Raw genomic sequence first — 19346 nt, 5'->3', positions numbered from 1 at the left:
TACTTGTCTTCATGTTGTCAGTTTGCATTGGGATCATCTAAGTGGCTGTACTGATGGAGGCAAAATGTACGTTATCTGAATTCATCTTAGCGCATTCATTCATTCTGCTTGGGCAAGCATGTACTCTTACATGAGAGGAAATCACAAACAATCATCCTACTCTAAGATTAAACACACACAACCAACATTTTCCCAAAATTAGTCCATAGACTGCACAACCACACTCATGTTTTCCCAGGTATCAAAATGAGGAGACAACATGGACTATTATTTTTTAATCTAATACTATTTATAATTGCAAAGTAATTACAGTAAAATGCTAACTTCTGAATACAGTTTGACTCATTTTTAGTAAATCCACAAAAAAATTCTTTAAGCTTTAGTGCACTACCAGGCTCCAAACTGAAGATCTTAGTTATGTAACAAGTAATGCGCGTTTTGCATTGCTGAACTGTTAATAGATACACTTGACCTTTGGACAGGGAAAATACTCTTGTGATTGTAAACACAATACTATTATATATATATATATATATATATATATATATATATATATAATTTAATATACATTCAACATGCACTTTTTTTCAAAATTGCACATTTATCAGTTAAATGGACTGTTTGAACCAGTCTTTTAAATAATGCTGCTTAATTTTAGCACTAGCCAATATAATTGCATGGAGGTTAAGTATATTTGATAAATAGTTCTAAAGAAGGAAAGATGTCAAATTTTCTAAAAGAGGTGTGGGCCTGTGCTCTCTCTGTGTGTGTTGGGATGTGAAACGACTAGGTTTATGAGCATTCAAAGAGAGCTGATAATTGAAGATAATAGTAGCAACTGTGTGTTTAGAATCCTTTGCCAAGGGGATGTAAATTTGGGATTAGTGCTTTTGCATTCCCAGTAATGCACCACTGAAGCAAGCAATGGGCGGTAATTGGCCAGCTAAGAGATGCGCTACAATGGATGCTTTAAGAATAGCACAGAAAACACACACTCACACACACACACAGCTGTTAATTTACTTTATGACTGCCGAGGTAACGCTAGAGGAGATACGCTTCATTTCTTCCTCTCTTTTCCGCTCACAGAGTCAATCACTAAAGCCTGCACAAATCCCCATAATGTTGCACTTGACAGAGACAGACCTGAGATCAGTTTTGAAGTTTCACTTAATAATGGTTGATCTTAGTGAGAATGAAAGAGCACACTATTGATGCAGAATAATTTTCACCTTTATATTACCGTTCAAATTTAGCATTTCATCACTTGCTCACCAATCGATCCTCTGCAGTGAATGAGGGCCATCAGAATGAGATTCCAAACAATAATCTAACAATCCATGAATAATCATCATGAATCCAGTCCATGAATTAATGTCTTATGAATCAAAAAGCTGTTCAGCAAATTTTCACTTTTGGGTTTATTAAATTACTCATTTTATTCATCTGCCATTAACAGACATTTCAGAAGTTCTATTTGGAACCCAATTGCGAGATCTTAAAATTGTAAAAGTTATTTGTTTACTTTGTTTTGGTTATCAGCATAAAGGCCCGTTCACACAGAGCACGATAACTATAAAGATAACGATAAAGATATAGTTCTAACAATCGTTCTCAATATTAAAGAATAGCGGAGTCCACACCACAACTATAACAATAAAGGCACAGAGAAACGGTATCGTTGGAATCAGTTTCAGAACGATTTTTTTTTCTTTAATGAACGATAAAAACATTGCCAAACAATCAGAATCAATCCTGCTGTAATGAGCTCGAGAATTTAAAGCAGCAGACGTGCGTCCGCTTAGAATACACAGACAATATCGTTCGCTGGTGTGGACTCTAATATCGTTATCTTTATAGTTATCCTTATAGTTATCGTTCTTGGTGTGAACGGGCCTTAAGTCTTGAAGAGAATTTTCTGAATTTGTTCATATTTTTTTCAAATAAGAGAACATGTAGACACAGGTGTTCGAACCTCACCCTCAGCATATAATTTTCAATATTAAAACACAATCTTCTTGGAAATACCACGATGCTTCCCAACTAGCCCCCCCCCCCCCCCCTCATGTGTAATGTTAGAAGTCTGGAAGCACTTTACCTTAGTTTCAGTTTTGTACTCACTCAGTTACACAAATAAGCACACACACGTTTGTGGGACACATCCAAACTCTTTCAATCATCTCTCCTGAACATTCCATTCCAGAAGTGATTGTATCAATAACATAAAAAGTTCATCACATTGTTAGTGAATGAGGAGACTTTGTTGTCGACTGAGAAAAACAAATGTCTCACTCTGGCTAGGATAATCAATGTGTCTCTCTTTCTTTCACTCCCTGTCTCACCTTAGACTCTGTTACAGAAAACATATAAGGGTGATGCTATTAAGATTGAGAGAGACAGATACATAATAAGACAAAGAAAGCTGGTAGATCACCGTGATATTGTGTAGCAGCCAAGATAGTCAGACTGATCCCGATACTCTTAACCTGGGTTCACACAGTGACCTGCAAACACGAAACAATGGGGAATGAGTTCTACGTCTACGGAATTAATAGAATATTAAAACCCCCACCCAAACACACCGACTGGCAAACAGCTGACACTTCTTTGAAAAAAAAACTGTGGTCACATCATAAGACCTCTGTTAGGACTTGTGCTGTCAAATCATGGGACAGGTCACAGTTTCCTCAAGAGCCCACATATGGGGCTGAAAGTTCACTTTACAGAAATTAAAAAAAAAGATTTCCTGTTCTTAAAAAAAAAAAAAAAAAAAAATATGCTGTTCATCATTCCACCAACTGACTGTTTCCTGTGCTGCAGGCCTATATCTTATCACAGTCTGGGAACGACCCTGGACATCTGCAATCTGGATGGGGATTACAAGTGACATCAGCTAAAAAACCTAAAGTCTCAGACCAATATCAATTAGTCAGTGCTACCAAGAAATATCCACAGGAAACAGAAATATTCATACTGTACGTTTCTTTAATTTGAGCACTTTTGCTATTGTCCCAGACCAATACATTCAGTTATAAAATAGGAAAACACATAATAAATATAATTACGAACTAAAAAAAAAGTTTTTGTATTTAGTCAGCATCCTTGTGATTATATGAAAAAGTTTAGATTAGATTATAGTTTAGTTTATCAAGCTGCGTATATAAATATACATTCCAAAATGAAATTTCTCTCAGTGGCACTGGTTTGGAAATCTTCCTGTGATGGTCTTTAACCCACCGTTTGACATTTTTAGTAAATATAAAAGTTAACTTCTCTAGATTTTATTCTAAAGGTCCACAGGCCAAAATCCATATAGTTGAAGAAACACCCCCAGCAGAACAACAGTTTTCAAACAGATGCCTTTCAAAAAGAAAACAAAGTAATATAAAGTAATTGTAAAAGCCCATTCTCTAAATTTCAGCAGTTCAGTCTGGTTCTCCAAGAACAGAACAAAACAGTAAAATGGACAAGTCTGGGAGACAGTGGATGCAACAGGAAGTGGACAGGGAAAATACAAGTAGGGGATGTTAGCAGTAGAGAGAAGTTTGGGACAGATTTAGAGAGATGAAGTGGCCAAGAATGTACCCTTGTTCAAAACCTAAGTCTTTTTACCAATAAGTCAAAGCCAAAGATACTGTGTGGGAAATAAAAGGCTAGGATTGAGGAACGCATTAAGTTCTCAGAATCAAATAAGCATGACAGACAAGCGTAAGGACATGTTAACCTGAAATACAGACTCACTTTAATGTTATGCTACTATACCCTGTGGACATGAAGCAGACAAACATGAGATCAGGACAGGATATGTGCAGAGAAGAGGGTTGATTTGTGTCAGCTGGTTCATTTCATGTGAAACCTAACCCATCTGGGCATAACCGTCTCAGAAAATTGGCATGGAAATGTAATCTGTGTGGACCACTGGCTAGATAAGGACTCAGTATAGGGTTTTTTGAGGTGATTTAGTAAATCACAGGTTGGACTATGAAAAGATCATCTCGTGTTTGTTTGTATATATATATATATATATATATATATATATATATATAGAGTCTCATTTTGTGATGCACAGACTGGTTTTGAACAATCTGAGGGTGAGTAAACAATGACAAAATATCTCTAGCAGTAAACCTGACAATAAGTAAATCAGTAGAGAGATAAAGAAGTTGCAAGCTAGAGATAACAAAACTGAAATGCAGGTAGCAAGGTATCTGTACAAAGGAGGAAAAACATTTCCAAGAGATTTTTCCAAGCAGCAAAACAAGGGAACCACCTTTCCCACAAAGTGACTCAACAACTTTCTCTTTTCAGGAATACTTATAGCCTCTAAAAATGCCATACCATAAAAATTTATCTTAATCACTCAAACTGACGGGAACACAGGTATTGGATCTATTGAGCATTTGATGACTAAAGTGGAATTCCCCAGGGTCCCATCAGGCAATGGAAAAATCCCAAGATCATAGGACTTGTAAGTGAGCTATTGATTAAACAGGAATGCTTACAGAACATAATGTTAATTGAAACTCTGAAGAAAGTTTCCTTCGTGTATTCTGCGTCCTCTCTTCAACTGAGCAATTTAAATAAAAGGTCATGTGGTACTATTCCAACAGGATGAATGACAGGAGTGCTGTTGATGTTTTCTGCTTCCCCTCTACTCTCTTCCCAGAGCCTGTTCTTTCAAGACTCTACCTGGACTGACCTGGCTCAACACAACTGGGGCTCGACCCTAGATGCAGGTGAGGGAGAGAGATCAGAAGTGAGCAATAGATAGACCCATTGATCTGCACATAGAGCCTGAGCCGGGACAGGGGAAATGAGTGCGATAGGGGCAGGAATGCTCTAGGATGAACGCACATCAAAGAATTACAGGCAAAAGGCAGAGAGGGAGGCGTTCTGCGCAGGGGCGTAGATTACGCGGGGGACGTGTCCCCCCCCACTTTTAGTATCATGGAAATTCGTCCCCCGCACTTTTTCGGGCATGTGTGTTCATATAGAGGTTTTCAAGAGCTAGTGTGAATAAATAAAGATTTAAACTAAAAAAGACACACTGTAAAACCCGACCAGTTAACTTAACTCAAACCGTTTGAGTAAACCGATTGCCTTGACTGTAACACCCGACAAGTAAACTTAACTCAAACGGTTTGAGTAAACAGATATCCTTAAGTTATGTTAACTCAAACCATTTGAGGCAACCGATTGCCTTAAACCGTTTAAGTTGAAAAAAACTAACAGTTATGAGTACTCTGAACTTAATTCAGTTGAGTTCACTGAAAGAAGATATACATTGCAATTAAGTAATTAAGTGATTAACTGAGTGATAATTGTGAATTAGTGATGAACAGCTGCTGTTAACAAACAGAATTACTGAAGAAAAGAGAAACACAAGAACTACTACAACTGACTTCAGACACAGATTAGATGAAGAAGATGAAATCAACTGAAATAAAATACATGAAATCTCTCAAGATCTGATTAAACAACCCACAAACAGCATCACCAGCTCCACTTATTAATAACCAGACTGACTTTATTTCTGTCAGACGTCTACAGAAGATCTTATTGAGAATGAACTAAGGTTTAGATGTTGATTTATTGTTTCATTTGAAGTAACAATGTTAGAGATCAGTGTTTGCTTTAGTTGGGCTCTTGACCCTTGACTTCTGTCTTAGTCTTTTCTCTGGCTGTTATAACCGTGTGTGCTAAAACACATTTGTTGTAATTCAAAAGCCCAGAAGAAATGCCATCAGGTGTTAACCTGTACCTAGGTGTAGGTTGTTATACTTTATATAGGTGATGATAATTATTCATTTTTATTCACAATTATTGATCCATACAGAGTCTAATCTCTGATGAAGTAGGCGTTGTGTAATTAGTAGAAGTGGACCAAGTAAAAATGACACGAAGAGCCAGTGGTTATGTAATGACTTTTTAAACATTTTCTACACATACAATTTTCTTCTATGCCAGTAGTTGGTCAAACACAGACATTAATAATCAGAATATGAACCTCTACAATGGTGACGAAAAAAACATGCTGCAATGCATGCTGGGTACTATTGAAGTACAGAACTCATCCATGGCTCCCAGCATGCTCTGCAACATTTTTTTTTTTTTTATGGTCACCATTGTTGAGGTTCATATTCTGATTGTTGATGTGTTTGTGTGACTGTTTGACACCGTAGAAGACCACACTATTTGAAAAGTCATCCATATTAACGGATTATCACAGAACCACTTGCTCTTAGAATCACTTTTACTATAATCAATCAAATTACACAATGCCTATCACACTATTTGAAAAGTCATTCATATTAACGGATTATCACAGAACCACTTGCTCTTAGAATCACTTTTACTATAATCAATCAAATTACACAATGCCTATTTCATCAGACATTAGACGCCATACAGTTCAATAATTGATGATTATCATGGGGTATAACAACCTACACTTAGGTACAGGTTAACACCGGATGGCATTTCTTCTGGGCTTTTGGTTTACAACAAATGTGTTTTAGAAACACATGGTTATAACAGCCAGAGAAAACACAAAGACAGAAATCAAGGGTAAAGAGCCCAACTAATACAAACACTGATCTCTAACATGGTTACTTTATTATAAGAAACAATAAATCAACATCTAAACCTTAGTTCATTCTCAATAAGATCTTCTGTAGACTTCTGACAGTAATAAAGTCAGTCTGGTTATTAATAAGTGTAGCTGGTGATGCTGTTTGTGGGGTTGTTTAATCAGATCTTGAGAGATTTAATGTATTTCAGTTGATTTCAGTTGTAGTAGTTCTTGTGTTTCTCGTTTCTTCAGTGATTCTGTTGGTTAACAGCAGCTGTTCATCACTAATTCTCAATCAGCACTTAGTTAATCACTTAATTACTTGAATGCAAAGTTTTAAAACTTACAGGGTTTAAATCAAGGCAATCTGTTTACTCAAACGGTTTGAGTTAAGTTAACTTGTCGGGTTTTACAGTGCAGGATAGCCTGCGCATGACCTGATGTTTTTTTCCGGACCTAGCAGGCGAAATGAACATCACGGAGCTCTAAACTCTCCTGCAGTGTGTGTTTCATTCATACTCGAAGCCTGAGGGCACTCTTGCGCAGAAAGTCATAACAGGAAATTCCTAATATGGGCAACAGCGTCCAGGTATCGCTGTATGAAGACAGTTGTTTTTTCAAGTCCAAAAAAATCTCCAGCAGGTGATAAATAAAGTGTAAGAACAATGCAGTGCTAACTGACATAGCATTTATTTCATTAGAGAAACTATTCTGCCTTATTATGTGATAAACAGTGTTTGTAGTATATAAACAAATCATTATTATTTGTTATTGTTCAGCAGTTATAGATTTCTAAGCCAAAAAAAAAAAGAAAAAAAGGAAAGAAAAGCTAGAAATTAGAGAAAAATTTGTTGCCTTTAGTATTCACTACCAGTCAAAAGTTTTTGAACAGTAAGCTTGTTAATGTTTTTTAATTCTCTTCTGTTCTCCAAGCCTGCATTTATTTGATCCAAGTACTGCAAATCAGTGAAATTTTGAAATATATTTACTAGCCTATTTAAAATAGCTGTTTTCTATTTGAATATATTTCAAAATGTAATTTATTGAGATTTTTTTTTGCATCATTACTCCAGTCACACGGTTCTTAAGAAATTATTCTGATATACTGATTTGCTGCAAAAAAAACAATAAACAAACTCTGATTAAGATTATGTTGAAAACAGCTGAGTAGAATTTTTTCAGGTTTCTTTGATGAATAGACAGTTCAGAAGAGCAGCATTTATCTGAAATAGAAATCTCTTGTAAAATGATGTCTTTATCATCACTTTTGATCAATTTAAAGAATGCTTGCTAAATAAAAGTATTAATTTGTATAATTTATTTAACAAACAACAGTTATTTTAAATAGTATAAATATTTCACAATATTACTGCTTTTGCTGTACTTTGGATCAAATAAAGGCAGACTTGGTGAGCAGAAGACACTTCTTTCAAAATATTAAAAATCTTACTGTTAAAAAACTGTTGACTATTAGGTTATATAGATTATAGAAATGTTATATTGTAATGAAATTACAGACACACAGACATATATATGTGTGTGTGTGATTTCTGTTCCCCTCACTTCTGAAAAGATGGCTACGCCCCTGGTTCTGCGGACATGATTATAGGTACCGAACTTAGTGGAGATAAGAAAGAATGAGAGGCTATTGTTACGCTTGATAGAGACAGATTTGAGATCAGTTTTGAAGTTTCACTTAATAATGGCAGATCTTAGTGAGAATGAAAGAGCACACTATTGATGCAGAATCATTTTCACCTTTATATTACTGTTCAAATTTTGCATTACATCACTTGCTCACCAATCGATCCTCTGCAGTGAATGAGGGCCGTCAGAATGAAATTGCAAACAATAATTTAAAAATCCATGAATAACCATCAATGTAAAGATTTAAAAAAAAGAAAAGAAAAACAGGACGTTTAAATACATAAAAAGCGACGGAAGAGTCTTTTACATTGTTACAAAGGATTTGTCCTTCTTGTTCTTCTGACCTTTATATTCATCAAAGAATCCTGAAAATGTTTTCTATGAAACTATTAAGTAGCACAACCGTTGTCCATATTGATAAGACTAACAATTGTTTCTTGAACACAAAATCAGTTTCTTAGAATGATTTCTGGGTGATGAAAATTTAGCTTTGCTTTTATTTTAAATTGTAAAAATATATATTACAGTTTTACAGCCTTTACTGTAGTTTTGATCACATATACAACAATGCTAAATGTAAGTGATTTCTTTCAATCTATGAATCAATCAATAAATATAACCGTATCCCCCCCTTTTTAGCTGTCATAGATAAGAATTGGAATTTACATTACATTAAACATACTAAAATACCCTTCACATGAAGTTCTTCTACATTGCTACATCTTTATGTGAACAAATCTGAGGACCCTAAGATGCCATTTCAAGGTTAAAAACCCAAATCCTCCTGTCACCATTTGGAAAGAGAAGACCTCAGCAAGAAACTTGAGTACTTAATGCAGCAAAATGCTCAATTCTGGTGCCCCATACCCCTTAAAATGGCCCTCAATGCAAAATAACAATGTCAGGCTTTCATGTCCTTGGAACTTGTGTTAGATAACAAACTCTCTCACTCATACACACACACACACACACACACACACACACACACACACACACACACAAACACACACAAACATATGCAAATACACTCAAAATCACTGCTGCTGGTGTTTTGCTCCTCTTCACTCCTGCCAAAACCCTACTGTGTTTTTGCCCAGTCTGGAAGGGGAGAGTACAGTAAGGAAAGTCGCCCAGATGGGCATCACTTTCCTTGCACAGCATAAATACTGTTTGCTCCTGTGTTGGGTCCCAAAAGTCTATCACCATAAAAACCCGGAAATTAACTATGAATGCTCTCCATCTTGGGGCAACGTCTGCATGATGTAACCAGGCTGTGCATCCCACATTCTTGGCATGATAAAGAGTAGCTTTGATGTGGTTTGAAACAGGGGACCATTGTGCTGAAATCAGGCCTGCGTTCTATCATCTATCACACACCAGAATACCAAGCCACAGAGCCGCAGGGGGTCATTAAATAACACAAATAGCCTACACACAAATCCTGAACATCTCCGAATTTTGAGCAAGCGACTCAGAAATCATTAAGACCAAAATCTGATCGACAAAGAAAATCTGGGAAAATGCATGATGCGACATCTTCTCATTTCTTTGTCTCCACTGCATAGTGCATACACACCACTTGCTAAGAATAGGCAAGTAAGCAGATGATGGAGACAGTGTCTCCTAGCTCCTGTTGCTTTCTGGTATTGATTCCAGGGAGACAGAGGGGCCAAATCAAAATAATCTCCTATGGTTTGTCTGGTGTCTTCTCAACTTCAATCCAAAAGGATGTGACCAGAAGTTTCCTAGTCATGTCTATAAGAGAACATGTTTTTTAATGATATTTAAGAATTTTGTGCCCCAAAAAATAATAAAAAGTTCCCTTTTCACAATTATACTTTAACCCAATTTTTCTACTTACTGTGTCATATAGTGCGTATAAATTCTGAAAGTCATTTTCACAGTGTAACAGTGTCATATTGATCACATCTTTATGTATTGTTTAATAGCATTCTATACTGGAAATTAATTAATTCAGTTTCTTTATTTGATTGATTGATTTACGCAACTTGTAGCATGCATCCTAAACAACGTTTAATAATATTTTAATATATAATTTCATAACTATTTATTTATTTTATTTTATTTTTGGTCTTCTTGGTAAAGCACGTGGTGGGGAAGGGGGAAGCAAAACAGTTGGTCATGATAAAAAATAATCAGTTATAGTCTGTGTAAACACTGATATTAATCATTTTTAACAAATATTAAAATGGTTTACACTATACCATTCAAAATTTTAGGGTTTATATGATTTTGTATTTATTTATTAATTTATTTAAATGTTTAAAATATCTTAATTTAAAATAACAGTTTTTCTATTTTAATATATTTAAAAATGTTATTCCTGCATGTGATGGCAAAACTGAACTTTCAGCAGTCATTACTTCAGTCTTCAGTGTCACAGGATCCTTCAGAAATAATTTTAATGTGCTGTTTTGCAACTCAAGAAAAATTTCTTCTTATTATCAATGCTATGAACAGTTTACTGATTGATATTGTGCATGGTAATCGGAAGTTTTAACATTAGACTAAGGAATGTTGGGGTGAAGATCGTAGCAGCATTGATTTAAATGAGAGATGACTTTCAGTTAACAAATTAAAAAACAAATGACAAGAAGGCCAACAGCACAAATAAGATAGTAGATATATTGTAGTCAGCAAAGATGAAAACATCACATGTGTAGCAGTGAATGACTATCAGTTATTTGTTAATAGCTTGCGTGCAATGTTTGTCTTTAGCCTGAGGGTGAGACCAACATCAGGGTAAATGCTTTGCTGTGCCCTGACAAAGCATCTCTTTCAACCAGCAAATGCTCATGTATCCATAAGGGAATAAAGAGGTTTGTTCTAGATATATCACTCTAGTAATAATCTTCAATTTCCAGCTCTCAGTTCTGATATCAGCCAGCTCATCATCTGACTGAATTTAAGACAGATCCAGTGCCACCAGTTGACATACTAGGAAAACAAGGTCATATGTATGACGTGACTAGGTTTTTACAAAATATCATAAACGTTCTTAATTTTCTGGTCACCAAGTATTAATTAATAGTGGAAACAGCCATATATAATATTATCATATCACATTCACAACATATTATTTATTACTTATTTTCTCTTTTTCCATATTGTATCAATCTTCCATCACTTAAAATAATGTAGTTTATGAAAAAAATAAATAAATAAATAAAATAATAATAAAAAAAAAAATATGGGCCTTGTGAACTTACCGGCTCTGTCTTTCTCAGAAAGCACAGCAGAGATCTGAAAGAAGAAAATAAAGAAAGCTTAATATTTTAAATTAATACAATAAGAAAAATAAAATACATTTTATTATTTATTATTTTGCCTCTCATCATGATTCATGGAAGACCAATAAAATAGTTCAGTTTCACAATATAACTCTATAAACATAATTTACATTTCAAACCAAGCCATATAAACTAGCATATAAACATTGTGTGTGTGTGTGTGTGTTCATGCCCACCAAGTGCAGCTGGCCAAGAAATAAGGCCATTTGTGTAGCCTCTGCAACCTTGAAAACACCCTCCTCTTTACGAACAAGATACTCCACCACACACACACACACGCACGCACATACGAACAAGATACTCCACCACACACACACACACACACACACGCACACACGCACACACACACACACACACACACACACACACACACACACACACACACACACACACACACACACACACACACACACACACACACACACACATATTCCTATCATTGAGGGTACATTCCATAATGATTATGATTTTTATAATTTACAAACTGTATTTTCTATCCCCTTACTCTAATTCCATACTCCTAAATATACACCTCACACTAAACGTCCTGCATTTTTAGATTTAAAAAAAACTTCATTCTGTATGATTTATAAGCTGTTTTCCTCACTGAGACCAAAAAATGTCTCCCCAAAGACAAAGTTGACTACAGTTGTGGGGATATTTGGTCCCCGTAATGTAAGCAATACCAGGACATACACACTCACATAAACACATGCAGATACGTACATGCTTACATATCCTGTAAAATGCCAGATAGTCTATTTTATCTTCACTGTAAACCCTAATGTTGTCTTGACTTAAAAAATCAAGTAATGTTGACTAAACATTACTTAAAATTTTGCGTTTTGGCCCTGCCACTTAAAAATATGAGTTAATTTAACTAATTTACCTTCAAAATGCATAAACTTAAGATTTCAAGTGTTGTGAGCTCAAAATCATGAGTAATCCTTTGGAAAAACTCAACGTCACTCTGTTCTTCCTTTAATGTGATTGGCCATGGGAGGAATTCTGCCTAGCAACAAGAGAACAAAAGCACTGATTGGTGGATTACAAAATTCGTCCTTTTGGTCTTTTTGGTTTGCTGAACTACATTTCAAGATGACATTTTTTTTTTTGTGTATTATGTTAGGTGAGTAAAGTTATGTAGATATAAAGTTGTTTTGCATGATTTCTACTAGTGAAATATGTTATCCTTGTGGTACGTGATTTTGATATGGTATGATTATTGAAACGACAACTTATAGTATTTGATGAAGTGGCCCAATCGTTTTCCTTTGAGAGAAAGAACATGGCAGCTAACGTTACTGCTTAACTTGTTAAACCAATACACTGGAAACCCTAATAAGTTGACTGAACTAAATTGATTGAGTAAACTCGTTGCCTCAATTTAATTGAGTAATGGAGTTTCCCAAAACTTACATATTTAAGTTTATTTAACTTGACGGTTTTGTAGATTGTACTTAAATCACTCAGTTCACCAAACTTGGTGCTTATTTAATGTACTTAAACGATTATGTTCACTTAACTTGGTATTCATTTCAAGTGTACTTATATATTTAAGTTAACTCAACATGTAAATTTAACAGAAAATTATGTTCTTATTTTTGACCGCACACTTTTTGCACACTGAAGTAAAACAAATAACAGCATATTTAAACTTTGACCTTTTGACAAAATGTCACAATATTTATGAAAATACAGTAAACCCTATACTGCACTGTAAAAAAAAAAGTTGTGTCAACTTAAAAAAATAAGGCAACTTATCGCTAGCGCTTTTTTGAGTAAACTTAACAAAAAATTACTATGTTTGCGTATTTTAACATCAACCTAATCCATTGGGCAAAGTTACGTCCAGAGGACATCTTTTTATGTCTTTGCAGACGTTGAAAAGATGTCCACTGAGGAGGCAGAATGTTTTATGATGTCTTTTTTAAAATGTTTTTTATGTCTTCTGTACGTCCGATATAGACGTTCACAGATCCTCCTTACAAGGTTTTCTGTGACTTTATTTCTGTCAGACATCTAGAGAAGCTCTTATTGAGAATTAACAGAGGTTTAAATGTTGATACTTTATACATTTGAAGTCACCAATGTGGTGGAAAGTGTTTGGTTTAGTTGGGATCTTGGTCCAGTTATTTCTTGTGTAAGCTTGTCTTTTACTGCTGTAACAGTGTATTTTAAAACACTGTTTTTGTGGCAAAGAAAGACAAACTTAAATGAGCTCAGGTGTCATCAGCTCTTTATTGGTGTTAACTTGTCTCTTGCTGCTGTAACTTGTGTGTTGTAAAACACTGTTATTGTGGCAATGAGAGTTGAGATCAGACATGCACATCTTGCTTGTAATGGTGACAAGTTAAAATAAAATGTATTGCTGCAACTGTGGATTCACTTTTATGGATAGAAACCTAGTAGATAAAATAATGTACTTACTTTTTGAAAACAGATCACATCATCACAAACAGACATCAAGATTTTGGATATGCATCACATCAATGGTGACAATCAGAACAAAAAAGGCTGTAAAATAAGGATGAGTTTGTGCTATGGAGCTCTTTTGTTTGTCACTGTTGTTGTGATGCATATGCTAAATCTAGAAGTCTGTGAGTAATTCATTCTTTTACTCCAAATATTTCAAATGCATTCATTTTGTCCATCTTCAAAATAAGTATTTTGCTCTTGGTGCCTGTTAAAAATATCAAACAAAACTTATTTTATGATCTCAAATACGTATTATGTGATGACTTTCTCATCAACAAAAAACATCTGATAACACCTGAGCTCATTTAAATTTGTCTTTTTTCACCACAAAAACAGCGTTTTAAAATACACCAACCCAGTAGGGATGGGCGTATCGATCCTGTAGTATCGATAGATCGATATCCTCGCGCTACTCATTTGGCATCGATTTCCTTAAAAAAATATCGATATAAACTAAAAAATTATAATTGTATCACTAATTGTAATATGTATCACTTTCAGCTGTTTTAGATTACTTCCTTAAATTACTATGTGCCGGGACACCCCTGGCTGTACCAGTGGCGGCGTATTGAGCTGGTCCATGTCACGTGACAGGAGACGAGCGAATGAGCGAGCGTCATTGTTGAGCGTCACAGCCGACAACGACACACACACACACACACACACAGCTGAGCCAGCCAAGGCCACCAGCCCAGCACGAAAGCGGGAGTCGGAGGGAAAGAAGTTGAACTAAGAAGCATATAATATGGCAGACAAAAAACGAAGCGTGGTGTGGTGTTATTTTTCACCAGTCGATAAACTCACGGCAAGGTGCCAAGTGTGTGATAAAAAAGTTTCCCACAGCAGCAACACAAGCAATTTATTCAAACATCTAAAGACGACGCACCCCGAGACCCACAGTGAGCTTGAAAAAAGACAGGCAGAGGCTGCTGTGAAAGTCCAGTCTCCTGCACCACCCGCAGTCCGGCAGAAGACCCTGCACGAGAGTCTGCAAAATAGCCAAGTGTATCCAGGTACAGACTTGACAGTGGAGTGATAAAGTCTATAAATATTACAATCACAATCTAATTTTAACAGACACTTCAGGTGAAGGGGATAAGTATATCCAGTAACGTTACTGTCTAGTTGTTGATTAGCCTAGGTCTTGGTTTTTAGTAATGTTTACTGAATATTTTGTTTAAATAATTATCTGAAATTCAAATAATTTCCACACCTTAAAGGGGAATTTACAGAAGTTGAAAATTGCTGGCTCAGAGTATTAAAACAAGATAAGAAAATATGAGATACAATTTGGGGGATTTTTCATCTTTGCATGACAGTTTTATTTTTTCCATTGAAAAGAAAATATTAAAAACTATGATGTTGGGATATTGGTTTTAATCTGTAACATGATTTCTTACATTTGGAAACCATAATTTCATATTTCATTAATTATATATCACAAACTTCTGCAGCTTCAGATATGACAGTTAATTGGAAAGTGACGTGAAAACTTTATCATTTTCAGGCGAGTCTCAAAGAGCACGTGCTATCACAATGGGCCTGGCCAAAATGATTGTGAAGGACTTACAACCCATTTCAATGGTAGAGGATCAAGGTTTCCGGCATTTTATGAAGGTGGTGGATCCCCGATACCAGATCCCTTGTCGGAAATCCATGATGACAGGTGAAATTCCCAAACTGTACGAGCAAGCACAAAAAGCCGTCTAAGGCCGGAGAAATAATCAGCCAGAGGCGTAATCGTCTTAAAGCAAAAAATGTGAATATGATACTTTTTCTGAACAGCAATCTGAAACTTCAGTAAAGTGTGACGACATATCTTGAGTGCACTAAAAGCGTGATGGTGTCAGACAGTTTTCTAGTTCATTTTTCCAAGTTCATTTTCTCAGGGAACAACTGTCTTTGTTATGCAGGTTTATAGGATAAGTAAATCCTAGTTTATCATGATCTTTATGACGTCATGTTTTTGATTCAGTGAAGTGTTACATGTTTACTTCTACAAAGAGGCTCGAAACATAACATTGTTATGATGTATTCGGGGTTTTTTTTTTTTTTTTCCTTTTAGCTTTTTCTACAAAGATTGATCTTTTTTTTCTTTTTTTTGAGAAATAAGAAAAGTGAAAATGTGTATGTTTTTGTTCATATTTAATTTATTTCATTCATATTTATGTTATTTATTTTAATTTTTATTTTATGTATTGACCATAATAAATTTTGTATAAATGGTCCGTATTTGTCATGTGATTTGTCTTAAATGTAATAATATTTTTACTGACAAAAATTGCCAATAAGAAATGAACGGTATCGGTATCGGTATCGATGAAAATGCAAGAAAAAGTATCGGTATCGTATCGAATCCTAAAAGTGTGGTATCGCCCATCCCTACAACCCAGCAGCAACTGGACCAAGATCCCAACTAAACCAAACACTTTCCACCACAATGGTGACTTCAAATGAATCAAGTATCAACATTTAAAACCTCTGAGTGATTTAGGTAGAGTCTACAAAAGCGTCAAGTTAAATAAACTTAAATATGTAAGTTTTGGGAGACTCCATTACTCAATTAAATTGAGGCAACGAGTTTACTCAATCAATTTAGTTCAGTCAACTTATTAGGGGTTTCAGTGTGAAAGCTAATTCAAAAGTATTATATTACCGTGTAAATAGTATTAAAATAACACTGGTTTGCTAGCATATAGATGACCTCAAAACTAAAAGACATGGACAAAATGTCATAAAACTAAAAATTTTGATTTAACGGAGCCTCTAAATGGCTCTCTTTCCTAAAACAGAGCAATGGCTATTAATATCTGTTCCTTTGTAAGTTATTGTTCATTATCCTTGTGTGTTGACTTTTTTTTTAGTCAGGCAAAACAGGAATTTCTGTGGTTCTGAAGGAATGTCGGGGTCTCCGTCTCCGGGTGACCTTCATCCACAGAACTCCCGCTCTGTTCAATGACCTTTGACCTTGTGTAATCCCAAAGTCCCTGGAACAGATCATACTGACAGAAACACCTCCATCATCTGCCTCAAAAGAGCGATGCATCCTGTTATATGAAGAATGTGACTTTCTTTTCAAAACATCAGAGCATATTCTTCTTCTTTATCTACTTCCATCTTCCCCTTTTTTCATGTACTATTTCTCACCCCAATTCCTTTATTGCTCTTTGTTATCACATTCTCTTATTTTCTTTTAGTTTCACCATATCCTTAATTTCTGTAATGCTCTGGTTAGATTGAAGACTTTTTCTCTCCTTAAAAGTTATGTCTAGCCGACAGCACTATCTCTATCTCTGCTATCTATCTCACTATCATTATCTCTCTATCTCATAGCTGAAGACAAATCCACCCATTGCATTCCTCTCCTTGTTGAGGGTACTGCCACTGATGCCTGGATAAAGCGTTGCCTTGCAACCAATCTGTCTAGAGAACACACACACAGACACACAGACACCAATATACGATTGGGGCTTACTCACACATACCTGAACATGGTTTATCTGAATCACACACACAGTTTAACATCAATAGACTACAAAATCAGTAAAAAATAAATAGATAAATAAATATATATCCATATAACTCCCCAACAACAATGATGGTTCTCAGATTTACGGCTAAATAATGACCTTAGAGATGTCAGTTCATGACAAAAAAGTTCCATGCTGGCACAGTGCAAGCCATCGACAGTAAATCTATCATGAACACTCTTACACACGTGCATGCCAACACCAACAAAATATACCTCAACATGCACTTAAAAAGTCCACAACTCATTGACTTAGGTTTCACAACCATAATGTGAAATTAAGAGCCTGGAAATACAATGAAACATGATGCAGTAGAGTGTTAGCCATGTTATCATACTGTAGCACATATCACATTCTACATTCTTCTATGTGTAGGACTGTTGTTTTCTCAAATTCACAGAAACACCTCAAAGCCACCAACAGTGAAATACTATTAATACTTCAGATTTCTGGTACACTCAGAGAGAATAACTATATTTGAGTCAAAGCACTGTTATCATGTGCTATCCCAAACACACCACCCTCATACGAGTGGGAAGAAGGTTAAAATGAGCGCAGAACAAAAGAATAAAAGATGGAGAGGAAGCAGGGAATGAGGCGACAGAAAATTTGTACAGTGAGATCAAATGAATAAATAACAAAGAAAAGCCAAACAGGCAAGAATCACTATTATTATTTTCCATACTAGTGGCTAAAATTTTGAAGAATTCAATAAAAAAAAAATATATAATTGTTATTACATTGTTATATTTACCAGCATGTCAGTAATATTACAAATGACAAAATAATATTTATTAAAAAATTATATTTATGTTATACAAATATGTACTGCACTTATGCTACAGCTAGTACCACCTAGTAAGTATAATATTGCTATTTTCTAAGTGATCGAACCAATTATTTACAAATTATTATTCCCCATAGATTTAATAATAAGAATAATTCATTTTTATAAAGCGCTTTTCTGGGCACTCAGTGCTCTTTACATAGAAGGGGGTAATCTCCTTAACAACCACCTTTATGCAGCATCCACCTAGTGATTTACATTAAAAAAACAACAACAACAACAACAAAAAAAACACCTTTGAGCCAATTCTAAAGGCAGCCAGTGAACATCCACCTAGCAACGGTACTGTTATACCTTTATAATTGATCTAACAAATGATCTTCATCTATAAGATTTTAAGGAAATTGAAGAAGAAACTTGAGCCATTTCTAATGCAGACAGATAGCAGTAATAAACCACTGAGCAATGTCTGAGCAATCGCACAGATACACACAAAAATACTTTCAGTGCAACCATATGACAACACCACAACAACCATCCACAATACTCCAGCATCATTGCATAGACCAAACTTGAACCAAAGGATAACGTTTCACCATCTTAAAATTAGGTGTGGAAGGAATTGTTTATAATGTGTAGAATTCTACAGGATCCATCACACTTGCCTGGCAGCACTGGACCACCCAATTGCACGTCATATGTTACATTTCAGTCATGAGAGTGAGAGTTTTTGTTTTGTTTTTCTATGTGTGCGTTCAAGTATGCAATCGTGTGTGCAAGTGTGTGTCCCCAGTCGTTATGGGGCAGGACTGGGTCACATTTTTTGGCCTGTAATGTCCCTGGGCACAGGTTGTCAGGGCATTAGGGATCAGAGGTCGTATCAGGTGTCCAACAGAAAAAACAACAGGCCAGAGCACTCAAGCATTCATTTACTCTTTGTGTGTGTGTGTGTGTGTGTGTGTGTGTGTGTGTGTGAGAGAGTTGGGATAAACACCATGCAGTTAAACACATTTAACCAGTTG

General features: G+C 35.5%; 1 protein-coding gene across 1 annotated transcript in view; it reads right to left on the bottom strand.

The window, feature by feature from the left end:
- The window catches only part of LOC132142263 (rho GTPase-activating protein 7-like), a 98058-nt gene that overhangs the window by 51115 nt on the left and 27597 nt on the right, over positions 1-19346 (bottom strand). The window contains exon 5 of the mRNA XM_059552006.1: positions 11449-11482. Within this exon, the coding sequence (XP_059407989.1) occupies positions 11449-11482 (34 nt within the window). The remainder of the gene's footprint in view (positions 1-11448; positions 11483-19346) is intronic.

This window comes from Carassius carassius, chromosome 6 (assembly GCF_963082965.1).
Source record: "Carassius carassius chromosome 6, fCarCar2.1, whole genome shotgun sequence".
In the NCBI taxonomy this organism is placed as follows: Eukaryota; Metazoa; Chordata; class Actinopteri; order Cypriniformes; family Cyprinidae; genus Carassius; species Carassius carassius.
Note: the sequence above shows the minus strand (reverse complement) of the source record. Positions and strands in the feature narration are given on the sequence as shown.